The sequence below is a fragment of the Lepidochelys kempii genome, chromosome 9 (assembly GCF_965140285.1).
Source record: "Lepidochelys kempii isolate rLepKem1 chromosome 9, rLepKem1.hap1, whole genome shotgun sequence".
NCBI classification, from domain to species: domain Eukaryota; kingdom Metazoa; phylum Chordata; order Testudines; family Cheloniidae; genus Lepidochelys; species Lepidochelys kempii.
In genome coordinates, this window is record NC_136388.1 from 84,601,268 (window position 1) to 84,618,773 (window position 17,506).

General features: G+C 42.4%; 2 protein-coding genes across 5 annotated transcripts in view; one reads left to right on the forward strand and one right to left on the reverse strand.

The window, feature by feature from the left end:
- The window catches only part of AMMECR1 (AMMECR nuclear protein 1), a 184,435-nt gene extending 173,581 nt beyond the window's left edge, over positions 1–10,854 (forward strand). The window contains exon 5 of the mRNA XM_078854251.1: positions 9,757–10,854. Within this exon, the coding sequence (XP_078710377.1) occupies positions 9,757–9,825 (69 nt within the window). The 3' untranslated portion in view covers positions 9,826–10,854. The remainder of the gene's footprint in view (positions 1–9,756) is intronic.
- The window catches only part of TMEM164 (transmembrane protein 164), an 85,017-nt gene that overhangs the window by 13,967 nt on the left and 53,544 nt on the right, over positions 1–17,506 (reverse strand). For 3 of the 4 annotated variants that reach the window (XM_073361206.2, XM_073361209.2, XM_073361208.2), the window contains one exon: positions 16,760–16,826. The exons of the other annotated variant lie outside the window; for it this stretch is intronic. In XM_073361206.2, the coding sequence (XP_073217307.1) occupies positions 16,760–16,826 (67 nt within the window). The remainder of the gene's footprint in view (positions 1–16,759; positions 16,827–17,506) is intronic. 4 annotated transcript variants of the gene reach the window in all.

A 17,506-nucleotide genomic window follows, 5' to 3' on the forward strand; every position in this document is an offset into this window, starting at 1 on the left:
TGAAAGGGGACCACCGCTAAGGGTGCCAGGCCCCCGTGGGTTTCTCTTCTCACTGAGGGAAGCAAAGCCAGACCTCCTGAGGATGGTGTTAACTTCAAAGAGCAAAGATGTCCCTGGCAATGGGCAAAGGAGAGGCCCAGGCCACTGTCCCTGGCCACATATCCACCTCCCATCCCCTGGGAGCTTCACACGCTCTGGTGACTGAGGTAGGCTGGACATTATGTTCTGGCTGCCTGTCCCAAACTGCCATCTCCTTGCAGTTACCACCAGCATCGCTCTCCCTGTCTCCCAGGGGCAATATTAAGAAAGGGATAGCTAGCCTCCATGTCAGGAAATCTTTCCCGACAGTAAAGTCTTCAGAGCAGGCTCCTGAGAAAGCAGCAGAAACCCAACTGCCTGGGAAAGTTAAAACTAAGCTGGGCAAGACATTAGACAGAATACTATAGGAAGCAATCCTGCATTGACAGGGAGATGAACTTGATGACCGAGTAGGTCCTCTCCATCTAATTTCTATTCTCCGGTGTGCTTCTGCACTCTGACTTGGCATTTACCTCTTTTGACACCCTTTTAGCACTGATGCATCACAGTTAATGCCATTTCTGAAAATAGGACAGAACATGAGACATTTTTACCTTCTGAATGTACAGGTGGTTCTCCTAGGATTACTGTGTGAGAGCTACACACGAGGTCAGAGGAGGTGAACACAGTTCCCAAATGCTGGTTGTTGCACAATGTACTATAGCAGCTCAGAGACACAGAACAACTTAATATAAAAAGGCTTGAGTCACCATGAGACAGGACCACTAGCCATGGAAAAAATAACGTACTTGAAATGGCTATGGGAAGAGACTCTCCAAACTTGATTCCTTTTCTTAGAACACGCAAACAAGCAAAGATCCAAGACAGGTATAGATGGATGAACTGTCGCGTTCTTCTGCTAGTAGATATTTCATCCCTCTCTAACCATCTATCCCAGGTCCCCATAATTGTTAAAATGGGAGCAAACCACAGTCTACACCTTACTCAAATAACCAATAAAACTTCTCTCCTTTTAAAGATTACTGGCTTTGTTGCTTGTGGTTTCAATATTAAAACATATGGATATTGTGGAATTCAGAAATGTCTTGGGAAATGTATTGTCTACCCACAGAATTTTTAACATGGATATAAAATTATGTATTGTTTGTTTTATAACAAATTGCAACACACATACACACACACACCCTCTGCATCAAACTAACCCATGATCAAAATATGCTGATGTGGAGCTTTGGAAAATTTACTTTCGAACTATTCAAGTTTTACATTTTCTAGTAAAGTTTACTTTAGAACAGATTTGGCATTTTGTTTTTTCAGCAAAGAGCATAAATGATAATGCCACATCTGCGGCTTGTCCCTAACACCAGCCCAGAATGATGCAGATTCAATGTAGCCCTCCCCAGGACACATGCTAAGGGGTATTCTGGGTAGCTTCCAAAAATAGAGAGCACATTACAAGAAGTCTTGCAGCTCTCATCCCCAAAAAGGGTAGGCTATGGCCGACGAGTGAATTTTCTACTTCATCTGAATGCATGGCAGCCTTGTTACTGCTCATGAGTCCGTGGAAAGGAGAAGTGCATGATGCATGGAATATTGAAGGATGGTCTCTCATCTATGCTCATCTTAGATTCCCATCAGATTTACACAGTGGTATAGCAAAAAGAGGAGTTACTGGCATGGAGGGCAGTCTTCTATGCACACAAGTTCTTGTAGCCCTTAAGCAGGCTGGCTATAGCCCTAATGAAGTAATTTGATGAAGTCTTCCTATTAACTACGTTAGGCTTTGGAATCAGCCCTTACTGCAGGAACCTTGGACATCTGAGCTCCTATCTATTGGTTTAGTGATGGCTATGAATGGCTTTTTCTATAGTGAAGAAACAGTTGTCAAATATTCAGGACAACCGCCTTATAAGATTGTTTATATTTACACTGCAAACAAACAAACAAACAAACAAAACCACATGCAGCAAGTCTCAGAACACAGGTCTACAGACTTAGGCTTGTGCTATGGGGCTAAAAATAGCAATGTAGATGTTCCCCACACCAGCTGGTGATTGGGCTCCGAGACTCACCCCCCCCCCTTGCTCCAACTTGAGTAAGAACATCTATACTGCTATTTTTAGCCCTGTGGCACAAGCCTGAGTCTGCAGACCTGGCCTCTGAGACTTGCTGCCATAAGGTTTTGGAGGGTTGGGGGGGAGGGTGTTGTTTTTTGTTTTTTTTGTTTGTTTGTTTGTTTTTTGCAGTGTAGCCCTGAGACCTGAAAACTAAAAGTTATTTGATGAGTACATTTGGATAGTAGCAAGTATACTATAAATACAGCTTAACTCAGTCCTGCCAGGAGTTGGAATTCTCCAAGAAGCCAAAGCAGATGAGTTGCCAAGAAACTGACATACGATACCAGTTATTTCCACAGTATCTGCACAATTCTCTGGCTTGGGCACCAGGCAGGCAACCTAGCATGGATCAGCAAGGGTATTTCCCATATTTTAATGCTGAGCAGGGGGACGACGACAAAAACTGTTAAAATATTGCTAGCATTAAAGTCTGTAGACAGCAGGACCCTTTAAAATAAAGAGCGTCAAGGGTGTAGAATGGTGCCAGCTACACAAGGACATTTGTATTGGATTCTGAAGCACATTCATTTAAACATTTCTTTACAGCAATTCCTTTCCTGGTATTTTACAGGCAGACTGTTTTATTCAAATTTCCTGCCACGCTCCTAGATTTTCTGAACTAACTTACATAAATGCTGATGAACCCCGACGACTATTTCAGTTTCACCCAGGCATCTCCACCAACAGTTGTCCTCAGGGCTAGTCTGCTGCACAAACTATCTTATTTTGGTAGAGAGAAGTACAGCATCCATGTTTTAAATTAGGACTTATTCAGCCATTTCATCCAACTCACACGTTCTGTTAGCAAGGGCCATAGTGCTGGAGACCAAGAGGCTGCAACTGCTACCAAAGGGAAGTGCAAGTATGCATGAGCACAGACTAAAGAGCAAAAAAATGAACCTGTATTTGTGAAGGTACTGTAGAAAATAAAAATCTGGGGGAATTTAGGTAACAGAAGAATGGGGGCTGCCCCCGTCACACTGGATAACCAAAACAGTATTTTTGCTAGTGAACAAAACCCAGAAAAGTCAAGATAGGTCATAGCCCCAGAATTCAGATTCTGCCCGAATTTTGGAAACATCCAAGGGGATTTGGTCTTAGCCCATCACTACCAGAAAAGTGGAATTGACCAAGAAGGTCAAGCTAGTTTTGCTGTCCAACCAGCAATGCTAGACATGGTTGATCTCAACAGTGTCAGCTGTAGGGGTTCTTTTTTTCATCTCTATTATTTTAAATACTTGATCTGCACCAGTGATTGGTGTTACCTGAGAAACAACAAAAATGCAACAACACTTAACCACGTACTTAACTTTGCCTATGTGAGTCATTTCACATGGGAAAAAGTTAGGCATGTTCTTAAATATTTATAGGGACTGAGCCCAAGATGGTAAATGCAGTAAACTGTCCTTCAATCTGCAGAATAAAGTGTTTTTTTCCCCCTCAAGGCATCACTAAAAAAAACCTCTACAATACAATGATGTTCTGAACAAATCCTTTAGTATACAAAGGTAGTGCATACCTCACCAACTAAAGGTCAACTAAACAGAAAATCTAGGACACTCATAATATGGCAAATATGATCGTGGTCCCCTGGAAAGCTGCACAGTAAATACTGATCCAAGTTTGACTCTGTTACATATTTAAAATGCACACATCTCTGGATCCAAACAGTACAATAGCTTCTGGGAGTGCCATAACTGCCCCATCCATCCCAGCAGCCTCAGCAAAGACAGTGAACCCACCACCTCCAGACTTGTCCTATTTTTAATTTCATCCACAACAACATTTTCAGGACACGAGCTGACAAAACATAAAGCTTTAAACCCAGCAGAGAGATTTTCTCTAGTCTTGTTAATGCAATACGAAGGGTCACACAAAACCTATTACTGCCCAAGCACTTTCAGTCCTTGTGACAGCTACACTAGAGTCTACTCGCTATGGCTGCAATACAGCAAACTGATCTGCGTGGGTGAATCCCTGCACGCATCTGGCACCCTACTAACAGAGTTCCACACATCTGTAACTGTGGAGTGGCTTACACAATCACAGGCTAAGCTGTGCCCTTTCTTTCATATCATAGAACAGTGGTTCTCAACCAGGGGTACGCATACATCTTTCAAGGAGTACATCAAATTTATCTAGTAATTTGTCTAGTTATACAACAGGCTAATAAAAGGCACTAGTGACGTCAGTACAAACTGAAATGTCACACTGACAATGACTTGTTTATGCTGCTCTATATACTATACACTGAAATGTAAATACAATAGCTATATTCCAATTGTTTATTTTATAATTATATGGTAAAAATGAGAACGTAAGCAATTTTTCAGTAATAGCATGCTGTTACACTTTTGTATTTGTATGTCTGATTTTGTAAGCAAGTAGTTTTTAAGTGAGGTGAAACTTGAGGGCACACAAGACAAAACAGACTCCTTAAAGGGGTACAGTAATCTGGTAAGGTTCAGAACCGCTGTCATATAACACAAATGTCTTGGGCTCTCATATTTCTTCTCCCACACTGCTGAGACCACACATTAGTTCATGAAAGTCTGAATTTACTTCATTTCCTTCCTTCTCTCCCCATCAGACAGATCTTTTAATTCACCTTACTTTCTTACAGATTGTTTAAAATAAGCAAGGAATGTTAATATCTTAGAGAATGGATCATAGCTTAAATAAGAACAAAAATATCCCCTAATTCCTGAAAAGAAACAAGTGCTCTAATGAGCATTCACTTTGAAGAAAACTCAACTGTTTTGTCTCTGTCCAACAAATATTTTGATGCATTATGAGACTGACTTCCAGCTCTACATGCTCAGTAAATACCGTTACAAATTCTCACAGAAATATTTAGCTAGTAAAGAAACAACATAAATTGATATATCTTTTACCAAGGCTAGTAAGTGTTGGCAATTATATACCATGTGGAGAGGTTATCTGCCAAGGTAGGTAAAAATTTGTTTTTTTTTTAAATTCACCTGCAGAAACAGACCTGATAGTTAAAGTTGTACTTTTTCACATCACCATCCTAGGTACCCATTGCAGTCAGAGACATTTTTAATGAATAGAGTCACTGAAAAGTTAGCATTTACCAAGTGAGAAAGCTTTCAATTGGAACTTCAATGAACATCTCAACTCTTTACCATTTCCACTAGCAGTAGCCAGACAAATCAGCAGAGTTATGAAATTACTAGGATTTTATTTTAAGAAAGAGTTCTGACAGAAATACCACAATGCATGTACTGACACTGATCCAGAGATCCATAAAAATTTGCTTTTCAGAACAATGTTTGTTCATTTGCTGGTTTAGGATTAGACTACAATATACCTTTCATAGGAATACTTGCAATGCCTTTGAATATTTTTGGTGTAGCTTAAATTGGGATCCAAACAGACTATTGTGGCCATAAAGGGAAGCCCAGAAGGTACTTTAAACAGGTAACATTTGGAACAAGAGCACACTGGTTCATTTAGTAACTTTTCCTGTGTGCAAAAAAAATTTTTTGTCCAATATCAGAGGTGCGGTTTCTTTCTCCCCCTTTGAAGGATGCACTGAACAGTTTTTTTGGGGGGTGGGGGTGGGGAAGAGAGAAACATTTACAGACTGATATATTCCTTTTAAAAGGGGGGGGGGGGGGGACTCACACATTAGTAAAAAGTTTTTTCTAGGATGGTCTTTTTCCTCTGAGAAAAATGTTAAATTTAAGAAGGAGGGGAGAGATTACCTTAAATTTGATGGCACAGCTCTCTAATACCCCCAACCTTTAGTGGAATAGCCATCCTTAGTTCAGTCACCCAACAGCCAACTGTCTGCAATACAAACTAAGCTGGCTAATCTCACGCAGCACATCAGTGGCAAAAACTACAATAAAACACGACTCCAGATTCCCAGTCTCCTGCTCTTCTGTATCATGCTGCATACATTACGTCCATAGCTATAACACAAGAATTAGGGGTCAAACAAATGAAATTAATAGGCAGCAGGTTTAAAAACAAACAAATGGAAGTATTTTTTCACACAATGCACAGTCAACCTGTGGAACTCCTTGCCAGAGGATGTTGTGAAGGCCAAGACTATGAGAGGGTTCAAAAAAGAACTAGTTAAGTTCATGGAGGATAGGTCCATCAATGGCTATTCTGTTCGCCAGAAGCTGGAAATGGGCGATGGAATGGATCATGTGATGATTACCTGTTGTCCATTCTCTCTGGCACTGGCCACTGTCGAAGACAGGATATTGGGCTAGATGGACCTTTGGTCTGACCCAGCATGGCCACGTTCCCAAATTATTTACATTTCTTATTTATCTTATTTATTATTTATTTATTATAATTATTTATCTTATACGTTCCCAAATTATTTACATTTCTTTTTCCACCTCCAGTGCAATATTGCCAATTCTTAAAATAGAAAATTCATCAGCCGAGCCATTCAAGCAGAAGCCTGAATATGTAAAACATTATTGGATATTGTCATCTTGAATCCTGCCATCCGCTGCTAACTCCCTGGCACACACTCACCAGTCTGTAGAATAATATTTATCTTTCACCCCACGTTTTACCACTTGCTGTTGTCAGTACCTTGGAGTGCACACAGCACTGTACACCTGTCATTTTCTGCTGCATCCCATTTGCTTCATCTCTGTATTCAGCAATGGTTTGTTGATGCATGCCTGGCTGGGCAGGCTGCTGAAATTGCTGATAAATTAGCAGGCTGTTTAAAAGAGGACTTCAGCTGAGCATTAAACATCTGTTGCCTATGAGATGTCTGATACATTTCACAGCTGTATATCCTTAATTATTTATATTATCATAGTGCCTAGGAGCCCCACTCATGGACCCCAATGTACTGGGTGCTATACAAACAGAGCACACAATCTAAGTATAAGACTAGATATAGACAGACAGATAGGGAATACAAGGAAACAATATTAGTCAACATGATAAACAGTGTTCTCAGCACCCCCGTGGCCTAACTCAAGTTTTTTCTATAAGCATCATGGGAAAGGCGAGTTTTAAGGAGAACAAGGAAGTGGATTTGCAGATATTTAGGTGGAGATCCTCACAAGTGTGAAGGGCAGCATGGGAGAAAGCACTGCTTGTTTGAAAATGTAACAAATGGTCAATGGAAGCTGGCACCAGGGACTGATTAGAGGCAAAAGTCAACATTTCAGCAGTGACTGAAAGATATAGGTAGGGTGGGAATAGGCTTTTAGGGCCCTTAAAAGTGAGGACAAGTAGTTTATGTTTGATGCAATAGAGGAGGAACAGCAGAGGGAGACAAAGGAGGGGGTGCCCTGGTCAAAACTATTGGCTAGCAAAATGATATTTTCAGCTACATTCACTGAAAAGACATGAGTGAGGTACGACTGCATTTGTCAAGGCCAGAGAGAAGGACATTATGGAAATTGAAACATGATGAGACCTTGGATGAGAGATTTAAATTGTGTGGATGGATAGGAAAGGCCTTGCCTTAGAGATGTTATGTCAGGTTTAAAGATAGCCTGGGTGTGAGGACCCAAGAGGTCCATGTCAAAGATGATGCCCGTGTTACGGGCCTGAGTAGCCGACAGGATGGGGTGTTGTCCAGAGTGATCAAGAAAGAAGGTGGGGGAAAAGGACTTGAGTAGTAAGATTAAGGGTTCTGTTTTAGCCATGTTAAACTTGAGCTGACAGCTAGACATCCGTGAAGAGATGTCAGAGAAACAGGCAGATATTTTAGCTTGGGTAGACAGAGACAAGTCTGAAGTAGAGAGTTAAAGCTCTGAGTTATCAGCACAGAGCAGAACAATAGTTGAATTTGTGTTTGTGGGTGAGACTACCCAGCGATAACCTGTAGAGGATGTGGACCAAGGAGAAAGCCCCATGGAACCCACACAAAGCTGGACAGGTGATGAGGAGGATCCTCTAGTGCAGGGGTGGGCAAACTTTTTGGCCCAAGGGCCACATGGATATTGTATGGCAGGCCATGAATGCTCACAAAATTGGGGGTTGCAGTGTGGGAGGGGGTGAGGGCTCCAGCTGGGGGTGGGAGCTCTGGGATGGGGATGAGGGATTGGGGGTGCAAGAGGGTGCTCTGGGCTGGGACTGAGGGGTTCAAGGGCAGGAGGGGGAACAGTGCTGGGGGAGGAGTTGGGGCATGGGAGGGGGTCAGGAGGGCAGGCTCTGAGCGGTGCTTACCTCAAGCAGCTCCCAGAAGCAGCGGCATGTCCCCCATCCAGCTTCTATGCGGAGGTGCGGCCAGGCAGCTCTGCACGCTGCCCCATCCGCAGGTGCCGCCCCTGCAGCTCCCATTGGCCACGGTTCCTGGCTAATGGGAGCTGCGGGGGCAGCGCTTGGGGTGGGGGCAGCGTGCAGAGCCCTCTGGTTGCCCCTATGCATAGGAACCGGAGAGGGGACATACCGCTGCTTCCAGGAGCTGTGTGGAGAAGGGCAAGCCCCGGACCCTGCTCCCCAGCAGGAGCTCAAGGGTCAGATTAAAACGTCTGGAGGGCTGGATGCGTAGTTTTCCCACCCCTGCGAGGGAGATCAGGAGATAAGATGAGCTCGCTCAGTCAAGTGTAGATTAGATAGGAAAATTCTGCAAGTGTGACAAGGAAGGAGGAGGTGAAAGCCATGGGGGGGGGGGGAAGGGAGATGGTCATATCATATTTTGTAAGAAATTGGCACATTCCTGTGCAGAGAAATGGAGGCCAAAGGAGAGGAAGATTTGATGAGTAAGTTGAACAGGCAGCTGGGATTCAGTTAAGCTTGGGAATTGTTTTGCTAGCAAGATGGCAGAACTGAAAGAGAGAACAAATTTGTAGTAGAGGGAGGAAGCCCACCTGGTCATTGGATGACCACAGACTCGCCATGCAGTACATATGTCTAAGCAACACCTGAACCAAACTCCATTCCCGACAGTCAAATTCTTTCAAAAAAGGGTCACATAGGAGACAAAAAGGGACAAAGTCTTTGTGTAAATTCTAATTTATTGCAATTCCATTAAACTTGAAGGGAACTACTTGAGTGCATTTAGGTCACTGAGCCAAATTCTCTGCTAGTGTAAATGAGTGAAACACCATTTAAGTTTATGGTGCTGCCTCCATTTAGACCAGCAGAGAATTTGGGCCACAGCAACAATGCCACAAAACAGCACCCATATAGTCCTATGCTAGAGGAGGATAGAAAATAGAGACCAGCGCTACACCGTGCAAAGTGTTAAACCATAAATGTGTCTTAGGCTTACTTCAGAGGTACATGATACAGGACAAAAGGTCTTGGGTTCCTCCGAACATAATTAGTCGCAGAATTTCACATGAAGTTGAAAGCATCTGAATATTCCCTGGAGAATCTCCAGTGCCTCCAAACAAGCAATATGTATCCCCACTATCCACCAGTACACTGAAAGGGAGATAAACCTTAGATTAGAAGAGTCTGGTACCAAGTATCTAATCTTGCACGTTCTTCAATTAGCAGGTGTCTGAATTTGAAGCAGCTGTTCAACAGTGGAGCACTTTTTAAAAAAACTTCTTGTAGAAACAACACGTTTTATATTAACTTGCTCTTTGTGTTAAATTGAATTCCTGCAATGATTTTCTCTCATGATTCTATGTTACAGTGCAACTGCACAGAACTAAGAACAAACAGAAGAACAGACCAGCAAGGATGCAGATTTAACTCCATTTGAACAGCCCAGCTACAACACACATTGTATTAAACCGGATTCTGACATGCGTATGCGAGTATGACTTAGTAACCCCTGCTAACACCCACTCCAAATTGGAACTATTGTCTTATTAGGTGGAGAATTGTGAGTAGGCAGATTTTTTTACCTCAGAATGGGACAGTCAAATTTTAAAGCCTCTCTACCCACATTACTGACACACCACCAAAAACCAGAGAATTTTATTTTTACTTTTCACTGTGTTCATACTTTACTTATCTAGGATGAGACTGGTCAATTTCACTCCCTGGTTCTCAGCCAGTAGTAGGTTTGTGACACTGCACTGGTAACTTATAAACAAGGGATGAAATCTTGGCCTCAGTGAACCCAGTAGCACCAAATAAGTTGAGTGTAAATTTTACTTTGGAATCATGGGTTGTATTTAGGTCTAAATTATGGATAGCAGTCTAGTCCAGCCTTAACAAATCTATAAATATGTGCTTAAAATGTAACAGTACATTTGATTATTTTCTCTTTAGCAGCAGATGTATTTCTTACTTATCAAACATTGTAATTGCCAGTTGCATGCGGGACTGCTTCACTGTAGGAATTGGTATAGGTAGTTATCCTGATTAAAGAAAGGAAGACACAAATCCTGAAGAAACTCAGTGTATTCAGTCTGTAATGAGCACAAGCATCCATAGCTAAAAGACATGCTTATACTGAAAGTGGAGTCGATAAGCAGCAATTAATTCCTCACAAGCTATCATGAACAGTAATTAAATTTTCATAATCTATGGTGTTGTGTGTTAACAGCGATTATAATTATCACTATAACACCTATTATTTATATCAGGAGTCATAAGCAAGAGCATTTTAAAAAACAGCTGTTTAAACAGGAGCAAAACATTTCACAATTCTAACAGGACTGCTCAGAATACATTTCAGACATCATGGGATGGAGGGGAGCAGATAGAAATGTCAGAGCATAGACACATTTACAAAGGATCTTTATTACAGAACTAAAGACTCAAAACATAAAAGATTTTAACGATGAGGAGACCGATGGAACCACCACCACTAACCGGTGTGAAATGATTCTGCTGCTGCTCCACACTCTAAGGGTTGGGAGAAGGATTTTGTCCTCTCCCCACCCATATGGGAGCCCCTGAGCAAAGCCCAGGTCTTAGTGCAGAAGGGAGAGCTATCTTCTGTCACTAGAGGCTAAATCCCTGGTACCTTTGAAATAAAAGAATCAAGTAGGGAAGGGGATGGGGATGAATAGGAGAGGGAAAGTACAACTATAAACTCAAGCAAATAACCACACTATGCATTCAACTTAATCAGCTTTCTGAGGACTTATTAAATAACTAGGCCACTGCCAGCTGCAGAATTTCAAATCACACAACATTTTGACACAACATAGAAATGAAAAATTTTGCCAATATTTCCCTCCCCAGTTCTCCCAATTAGCAGCCGTTGAAATTATCATCACTCGACCTTTTGCTGCTCGACATCTTGAAAATAATTCAGTGTTATGAATTTGTTGTTCTATTTTAAAAAGTAAACAAACAATTTAGAAGGAGCAGGACTCCTGCAGGACAACACAAAAACATTTATCAGATGGCAATAAGAGTTTTGCTCAGTCGCACAGAAAAAAAAAAATACATAGAATATAGTTAAAAGTTACTACCACTGTAGTTTATAGGCTAATGCCCAGAAGCTATGACTATTTGTCAAATTTTCAGTTGCTCATGCATTGCTTGGCCTGTGCACCATGATCTATATTAGGGGTCGACAACCTTTCAGAAGCGGTGTTCAGAGTCTTCATTTATTCACTTTAATTTAAGGTTTCACGTGCCAGTAATACATTTTAACATTTTTAGAAGGTCTCTCTCTATAAGTCTATATATTATATAACTAAACTATTGTCATATGTAAAGTAAACAAGGTTTTCAAAACGTTTAAGAAGCTTCATTTAAAATTAAATTAAAATGCTGATCTTACACCGCTGGCCCGCTCAGCCTGCTGCCAGCCTGGGGTTCCGTTCACCTAGGCTGGCAGCAGGCAAAGCGGGGCCCGCGGCTGGGACCCCGGCTGGCCAGGGGCCGGCAGCCAGAACCCCAGACCGGCAGTGGGCGGAGCGGGGCCAGCAGCCGGGACCCCAGACCAGCAGTGGGCAGAGCGGCTCAGCCCGCTGCCAGTCTGGGGTTCTGTCCGCCGGTTCCTGCCAGCCAGGGTCCCGGCTGCTGGCCCCGCTCAGCCCACTGCCAGTCTGGGATCCCAGCCCTGCCCACACAGAGTGGGTACATACCTACCTTCTCCCTGGTTCTAGCCCATTCTCTTCCTCTCTCTCTGCACTGAGCTGAGGGTGGGAGTGCACTGAGCACAGGACTGGGGGTGAAGGAGCAGGCTGGGGGTTGGAGTGTAGGGTTTGGCCAGGAGCTAGAATGAGGGAGGGGGCTCAGGGTTGGGGCAGGAGGTTTGGGTGTGGAGTGCTTACCAGGGCAGCTCCCATTTGGTGCGAGGGGTGCAGGTAGGAATGTGGGGGGTGCAAGAGTCAGGGCAGAGGGCTGGGGGCATGTGAGGAGGGTGCAGGAATCAGGGCATGGAGGGCTGGGTATGTGTGAGGGGTGCAGCGGTCAGGGCAGGAGGCTAGGGTGTGAGGAGGTGCAGGGGTCAGGGCACAGGTGTGGGGGGGCAGGGGGTATATGGGTCAGGGCAGAGGGCTGGGGGTGTGGGCTAGGGTTATGAGGGTGCTCCCAGGCCCCTGTCTAGAGCGGCTCATGGCAGGGGGCTGGAGGGGATCTGCCCTTATTTTACCCCCCTTCCTCAAGGCCCTGTTCCCACCTCTTTTCCTGCGCTGCGGCTCCGCTTCTCTCCCTCCCTTGCAAAGGCCATCAGCTGATGGGTGGCAGGGAGGGAGAGGAGGAGGGGCAAGGGCAGGAACCCAGTACGCTGGGGGAAGAGGCAGGGGAGCGCGGACCTTACCTGCCCTGCAGCAGCAGCCGGCAGGACCAAGCTTCTTCACCCTACCCCCGCGGGGGCGGGGGCGGAGAAGAGCGGGCCATGGCGGGCAGGATTTTTAATGGCACACTGCTGCCTGCTGGGGTCCCGGCCTGGGTTCGGCAGGGTGCTGAGCGGGGCCGGTGGCTGGGACCTGGCAGGCAGCAGCGTGCCATTAAAAATCGGCACGCGTGCCATAAGTTGCCGACCCCTGGTCTATATTCTGGAATTACTGGGTCTCAGAGAGGATCTGCTGCATGCTGACTATACCAGGATTTAAATGTGAAGGTCTTCTTATTCAGGTAAAACTCTTATTTTGAAGGCTTAAGTGAGATTTAAGTGATATTTAGGCCATTTGCTGGCATTCTAAATAAGGATGAATTTCAAACAGAGTGCACCAATCCCAGCATTTAAATTGAAGATTATTCTTTTAGCATCATCATATTATGCAGCATCTTTAAACAATCCTACTCTAAAAAATATATTTGACATTATTCATTTCAAGAGAGAAACCTTAACTTCAGAAACACTTTACACTGTCCTAGATGCTCATGTTAACTATGATCTCTGAATTGGTAAACTAAGCACACATCTAAATTTAAGCACACAAGTAATCCCATTACATTTATTTGGCAAACCCCAATTGCCAGCTTCAAGCAGAACAGCTCCACTGTAGAAATTAATGCACATAGTCATATGCAAAGCAATTCTGCATTAGTTCCTCAGCTGCTTACTTCTCTTATACTCGTGCCTCATTTTTTCTTCCACTTGACAGTGGCTCAATCTGATTTGCATCACCTAATCCTGTTTCTCTCAGCCTTTTCAGATTGGTGACCACTTAGTCAAAGTCAAAAAGTTTCATAACCCCTTATATTTACTCTAAAAATAAGAATAATAAATGGATCAGTGATAATGATGAACCTATCTAATTTGTGTGCGCGTGTTTCAAGGGGTAGACAGGATATTTTACCTGGAAGGATAAGAGCGTGCAAGGTGAAGGAACAAGATTTTCTTTGCTTTAGGTTGTAACAACATTTTCAACGGCTCACACCCAATCAGTTGAGAAACACCAATATAATCTATTTATTCCATTCAGAAACTAATTTCAGTGGCTCATCTTTCCAAAGAACTCTCAAAGTTCCTCTCACTCAAAATCATTCTATTTGCCCTCCATTGTACCTTCTTCACATCTGGGGGTAGTTGGTCTTTTGGGTTTTATATCAATTATGGCAGAGCCTCATACTATATTACAGAGAGGGACTCTCAGCGTTAAAAGAAAAAAAAAAACCCACTGATTTTTCATCTTTAACCTTACATTTTTCTACCCTAAGTATCATAAGAAACTATTTTTCATGTTTATTTATAAAGTGTAATCCTGCAGATGAATGCTGTTAATACATTTGTTCTGGAAATGGTATGGTCTCTCAATAAAATGTTTTGAATTTTTAGAAAAAATGCTTATATGCCAAGGTTGATGGACCTTCACATGTTCTAGATACCAAAGTGATCAACCAAAACCAAGTCGGAGGATTAATAAAATTCAATACAAATGACACTAATTTGATTTTATGCAGATCAGTGCTAGTAAGACTGTCAGGATTTGCAAATGGACAACCAGTAACTGGCTTTATGATGATACTTACCACTTCAACCTCACTCAACTAAAGCAGACAGTAATCTTGCTAATGAAGAATATCATTAACCCCTTCATAGATTAGCCAGCTGGTGAGTTACAGGAATATTTCATTAAGCCGATAAATTTAAAAGCTGCCCCCCCCTTGTAAATGATACCTACTGTAAGTGCAACAATAACAAAATTTCTGTAACCAAGTACCATATTCTCCATCAACATGGAACATCAGTCATTAAATAGAATGAAATGTACCTATCCTCCATATTCTCAATGCCCTGAAGAGTGTTTCAGTGAACAAGCACTGTATGTACTTACTATATGCACAGGAAAATAGAGGTCTCTTAAATCTATTGGCATTTTTAATGTGGCTCAGAGTCAGCGGGTCAGTCTGTCTTACCACTGACCCTCAATACCATTTACAAACAGTTCAGAGTTGGAAAATTATTATTCCAGACCCCAATAAATTAAGCTATCACCTTCTCCTGAGCATCTAAATTTGTGCCAGATTTGAAAACTCTGGATCAAGACACAGCATGCATACAACTGCTATGCCTGATTTAATCATATAAATACTGTTACATGCCCATTCTATTTACAAGCGTAACACACCTAGCTGGCCACATGTTCATGCACATCATAGATTAGGCATGCCCAAATGTGTGTCCATGCCTCAAGCTGAAAATATAGCCATTTATGTCTAGCCCACACAGCATCTTGAAAACCCTTTCTGGGCCTTCTTCACTGTGAAGTATCTTTTGAAAGCTATGAACCCTTCCCTTGGTTGAAAGGCCAAGATGGAACTGATTGCCTGAATAAACTGTTTGCTTTCAGTTGGCTGACATTGCGAATGCCATCATGTTAACTCCCTGTGATGTTAGTGTTTGATGTGAACCCACACAAGCAAGTAATTGCAGAGAGAAGAGATTCCAGATGGGCACTCTGGACCCAATTCTGCACGGCCTTGCAGCTTGAACGATCATTGTCACCTGTGTAGAGTGAGCGTAGAACATCCCTGAATCAGAATAGGTGCCATGGAGAGGACTCTAGCGCTCTACTCTCACTAGAAAAAAAAAATGTGGGTTAACTCAATTTTGCTAACTTGAGTTAATAAAACATGAGGTAAAAGTCTAGCGAAGACAAGACCGTTTGCATTCTCACATCTGTTAGTAGGTTGAGATAAAGAATAAAGGAGAGCCTAGGCCTTAACTTCACTTGCTAATTTGTGTGCAAAGTACAGACTACCCTGCCTTCACGAGGATTTTATGTCAAGTTAAGAATCCACATGTTTTCTAGTAAAGACAAGATGACTTAAGTGTAAGGCAGTATAGTGTCAGGCTTCAAATCTTTAACTTGTCATGTTGTATCCTAACCCTCTACATCACATTTCAGAGAGATATTACCTTTCTCAATTTGCTGCAAGGCAGCATATAACAGGGTGGATTTTTTTTCAGTTCAGATTTGTTTTCCCCTTCAATGTGAATTCCTCTCTTTGGATGGATGGATGGATGTAGAACAATGCTAGTGCAACAAGTTCTTGTAGTTTGAGGCATACTCTCTAACTGCATATAGAGCCTGCTATCCCTGTTAGAACAATACAATACAGCTCTCTTGCACAAATTCAATTAAAAACAAACATTTAAGAACAAAAATGTGTAGTGATTCAGAGGGCCAGCTGTTTGTGGCAGCAATCAGGAAAGAATCCCTATTTACAACAGGCAGCTTTGCCACAAGTTCCAAGTGCAGTGAGGTGTTAGCCACTGCTGAAGACAGGACATCCCACTTGATGGACCCACCATCTGAGTGAATATGGCAAGTTCTATGTTCCAATTCTTTGAAAGACAAGCCACTTTGTGTTTCAGCAAGCTCTCTCAGGAACAGGACCAATTTCCATCCATTCTGTGTGAGACTCTCTCAGGACAGCACTTTCTCAACATCTCAGATAATTTAGCAAAATACAGAGCTACCAACACAACTACAGCACATGCAAATTCATTATGCAAATAGCTTTGCAGGGAGGAAGCCCTTGTAGAAACAAAGCTATGGGATTAAAGGAGCTTTCTGGGATCATCAATTTACAAGCAGTGAGGAACTATAAAAGGTCAAACTTTCCATTGCATTTGGGAGGCTGGGTGCTGTGCATATCTGGATAGTTTGGTTACTGCTTTGAAGAGATGCTCAAAAAATCTCTATTGCTTTGAGCCTGTTGCAAAGGTCAAACCTCTTTCCAGGGAAACAGCATTTTAGAAAATGAACATAAAAGTGAACTCCAGGACTACAGAATAAGAAGTCAGAGGAGAAAGCAAGGCATGGTTTACTCACCAGGCGTGTATTAACCACAGGAAACAGCAATGCCAAGAGGGCCCCATTTAACATATGCATCTGTAACCTTAGAAGAAAGAGGGGCAATGTTATTTTCACAGCCTGAAAATTAAGTATCAAATGTGCACTTTCAACATATTTTATGTACTGTAGAATGATTTTCCATAAAGTAGCAAAAGCTTTGCATAAGCTCTGTTCACTTGAATTTGCATAAAGCCATTAGGAGTCCTTATGGCACCTTAGAGACTAACAAATATATTTGGGCATAAGCTTTCGTGGGCTAAAGCCCACTGTTAACTGTCATAAACCAGATAAAACCTCCTTAATAAACAAACATTTAAATAATTTCCTGTAGTAAGAGTGCTTTCTATAATGAGCTTTGGATTCCTAAGTGGTTTGCACTGCTGGTCTGTAATCATGGTCATGCCAGAGGCTGCTGGAGGGTTTTTATTTGGGGAGCTTAAAATAGGTATTTCACCAAACGCCTTTATTCCTATTCAACAATAAAAATGCATGATGTCAAACTAAGGCTTCAAAAATTTAAGCAGCAGCACTGTTTTTATGAGTGGTGTCTAAATTTAAAATATAAGAAAGATTCATGCATTCTGCATTCAAACCAACACGGCAAATCTTGAGAAGGGGATATATAGGGAAAACACTATTGCAATTAAAATGCTGTATTTCCCATAACTGCAGGTCATTTCACCTTGAACTACTGTCTCATCTCACATAATAAGTGGGATCAGT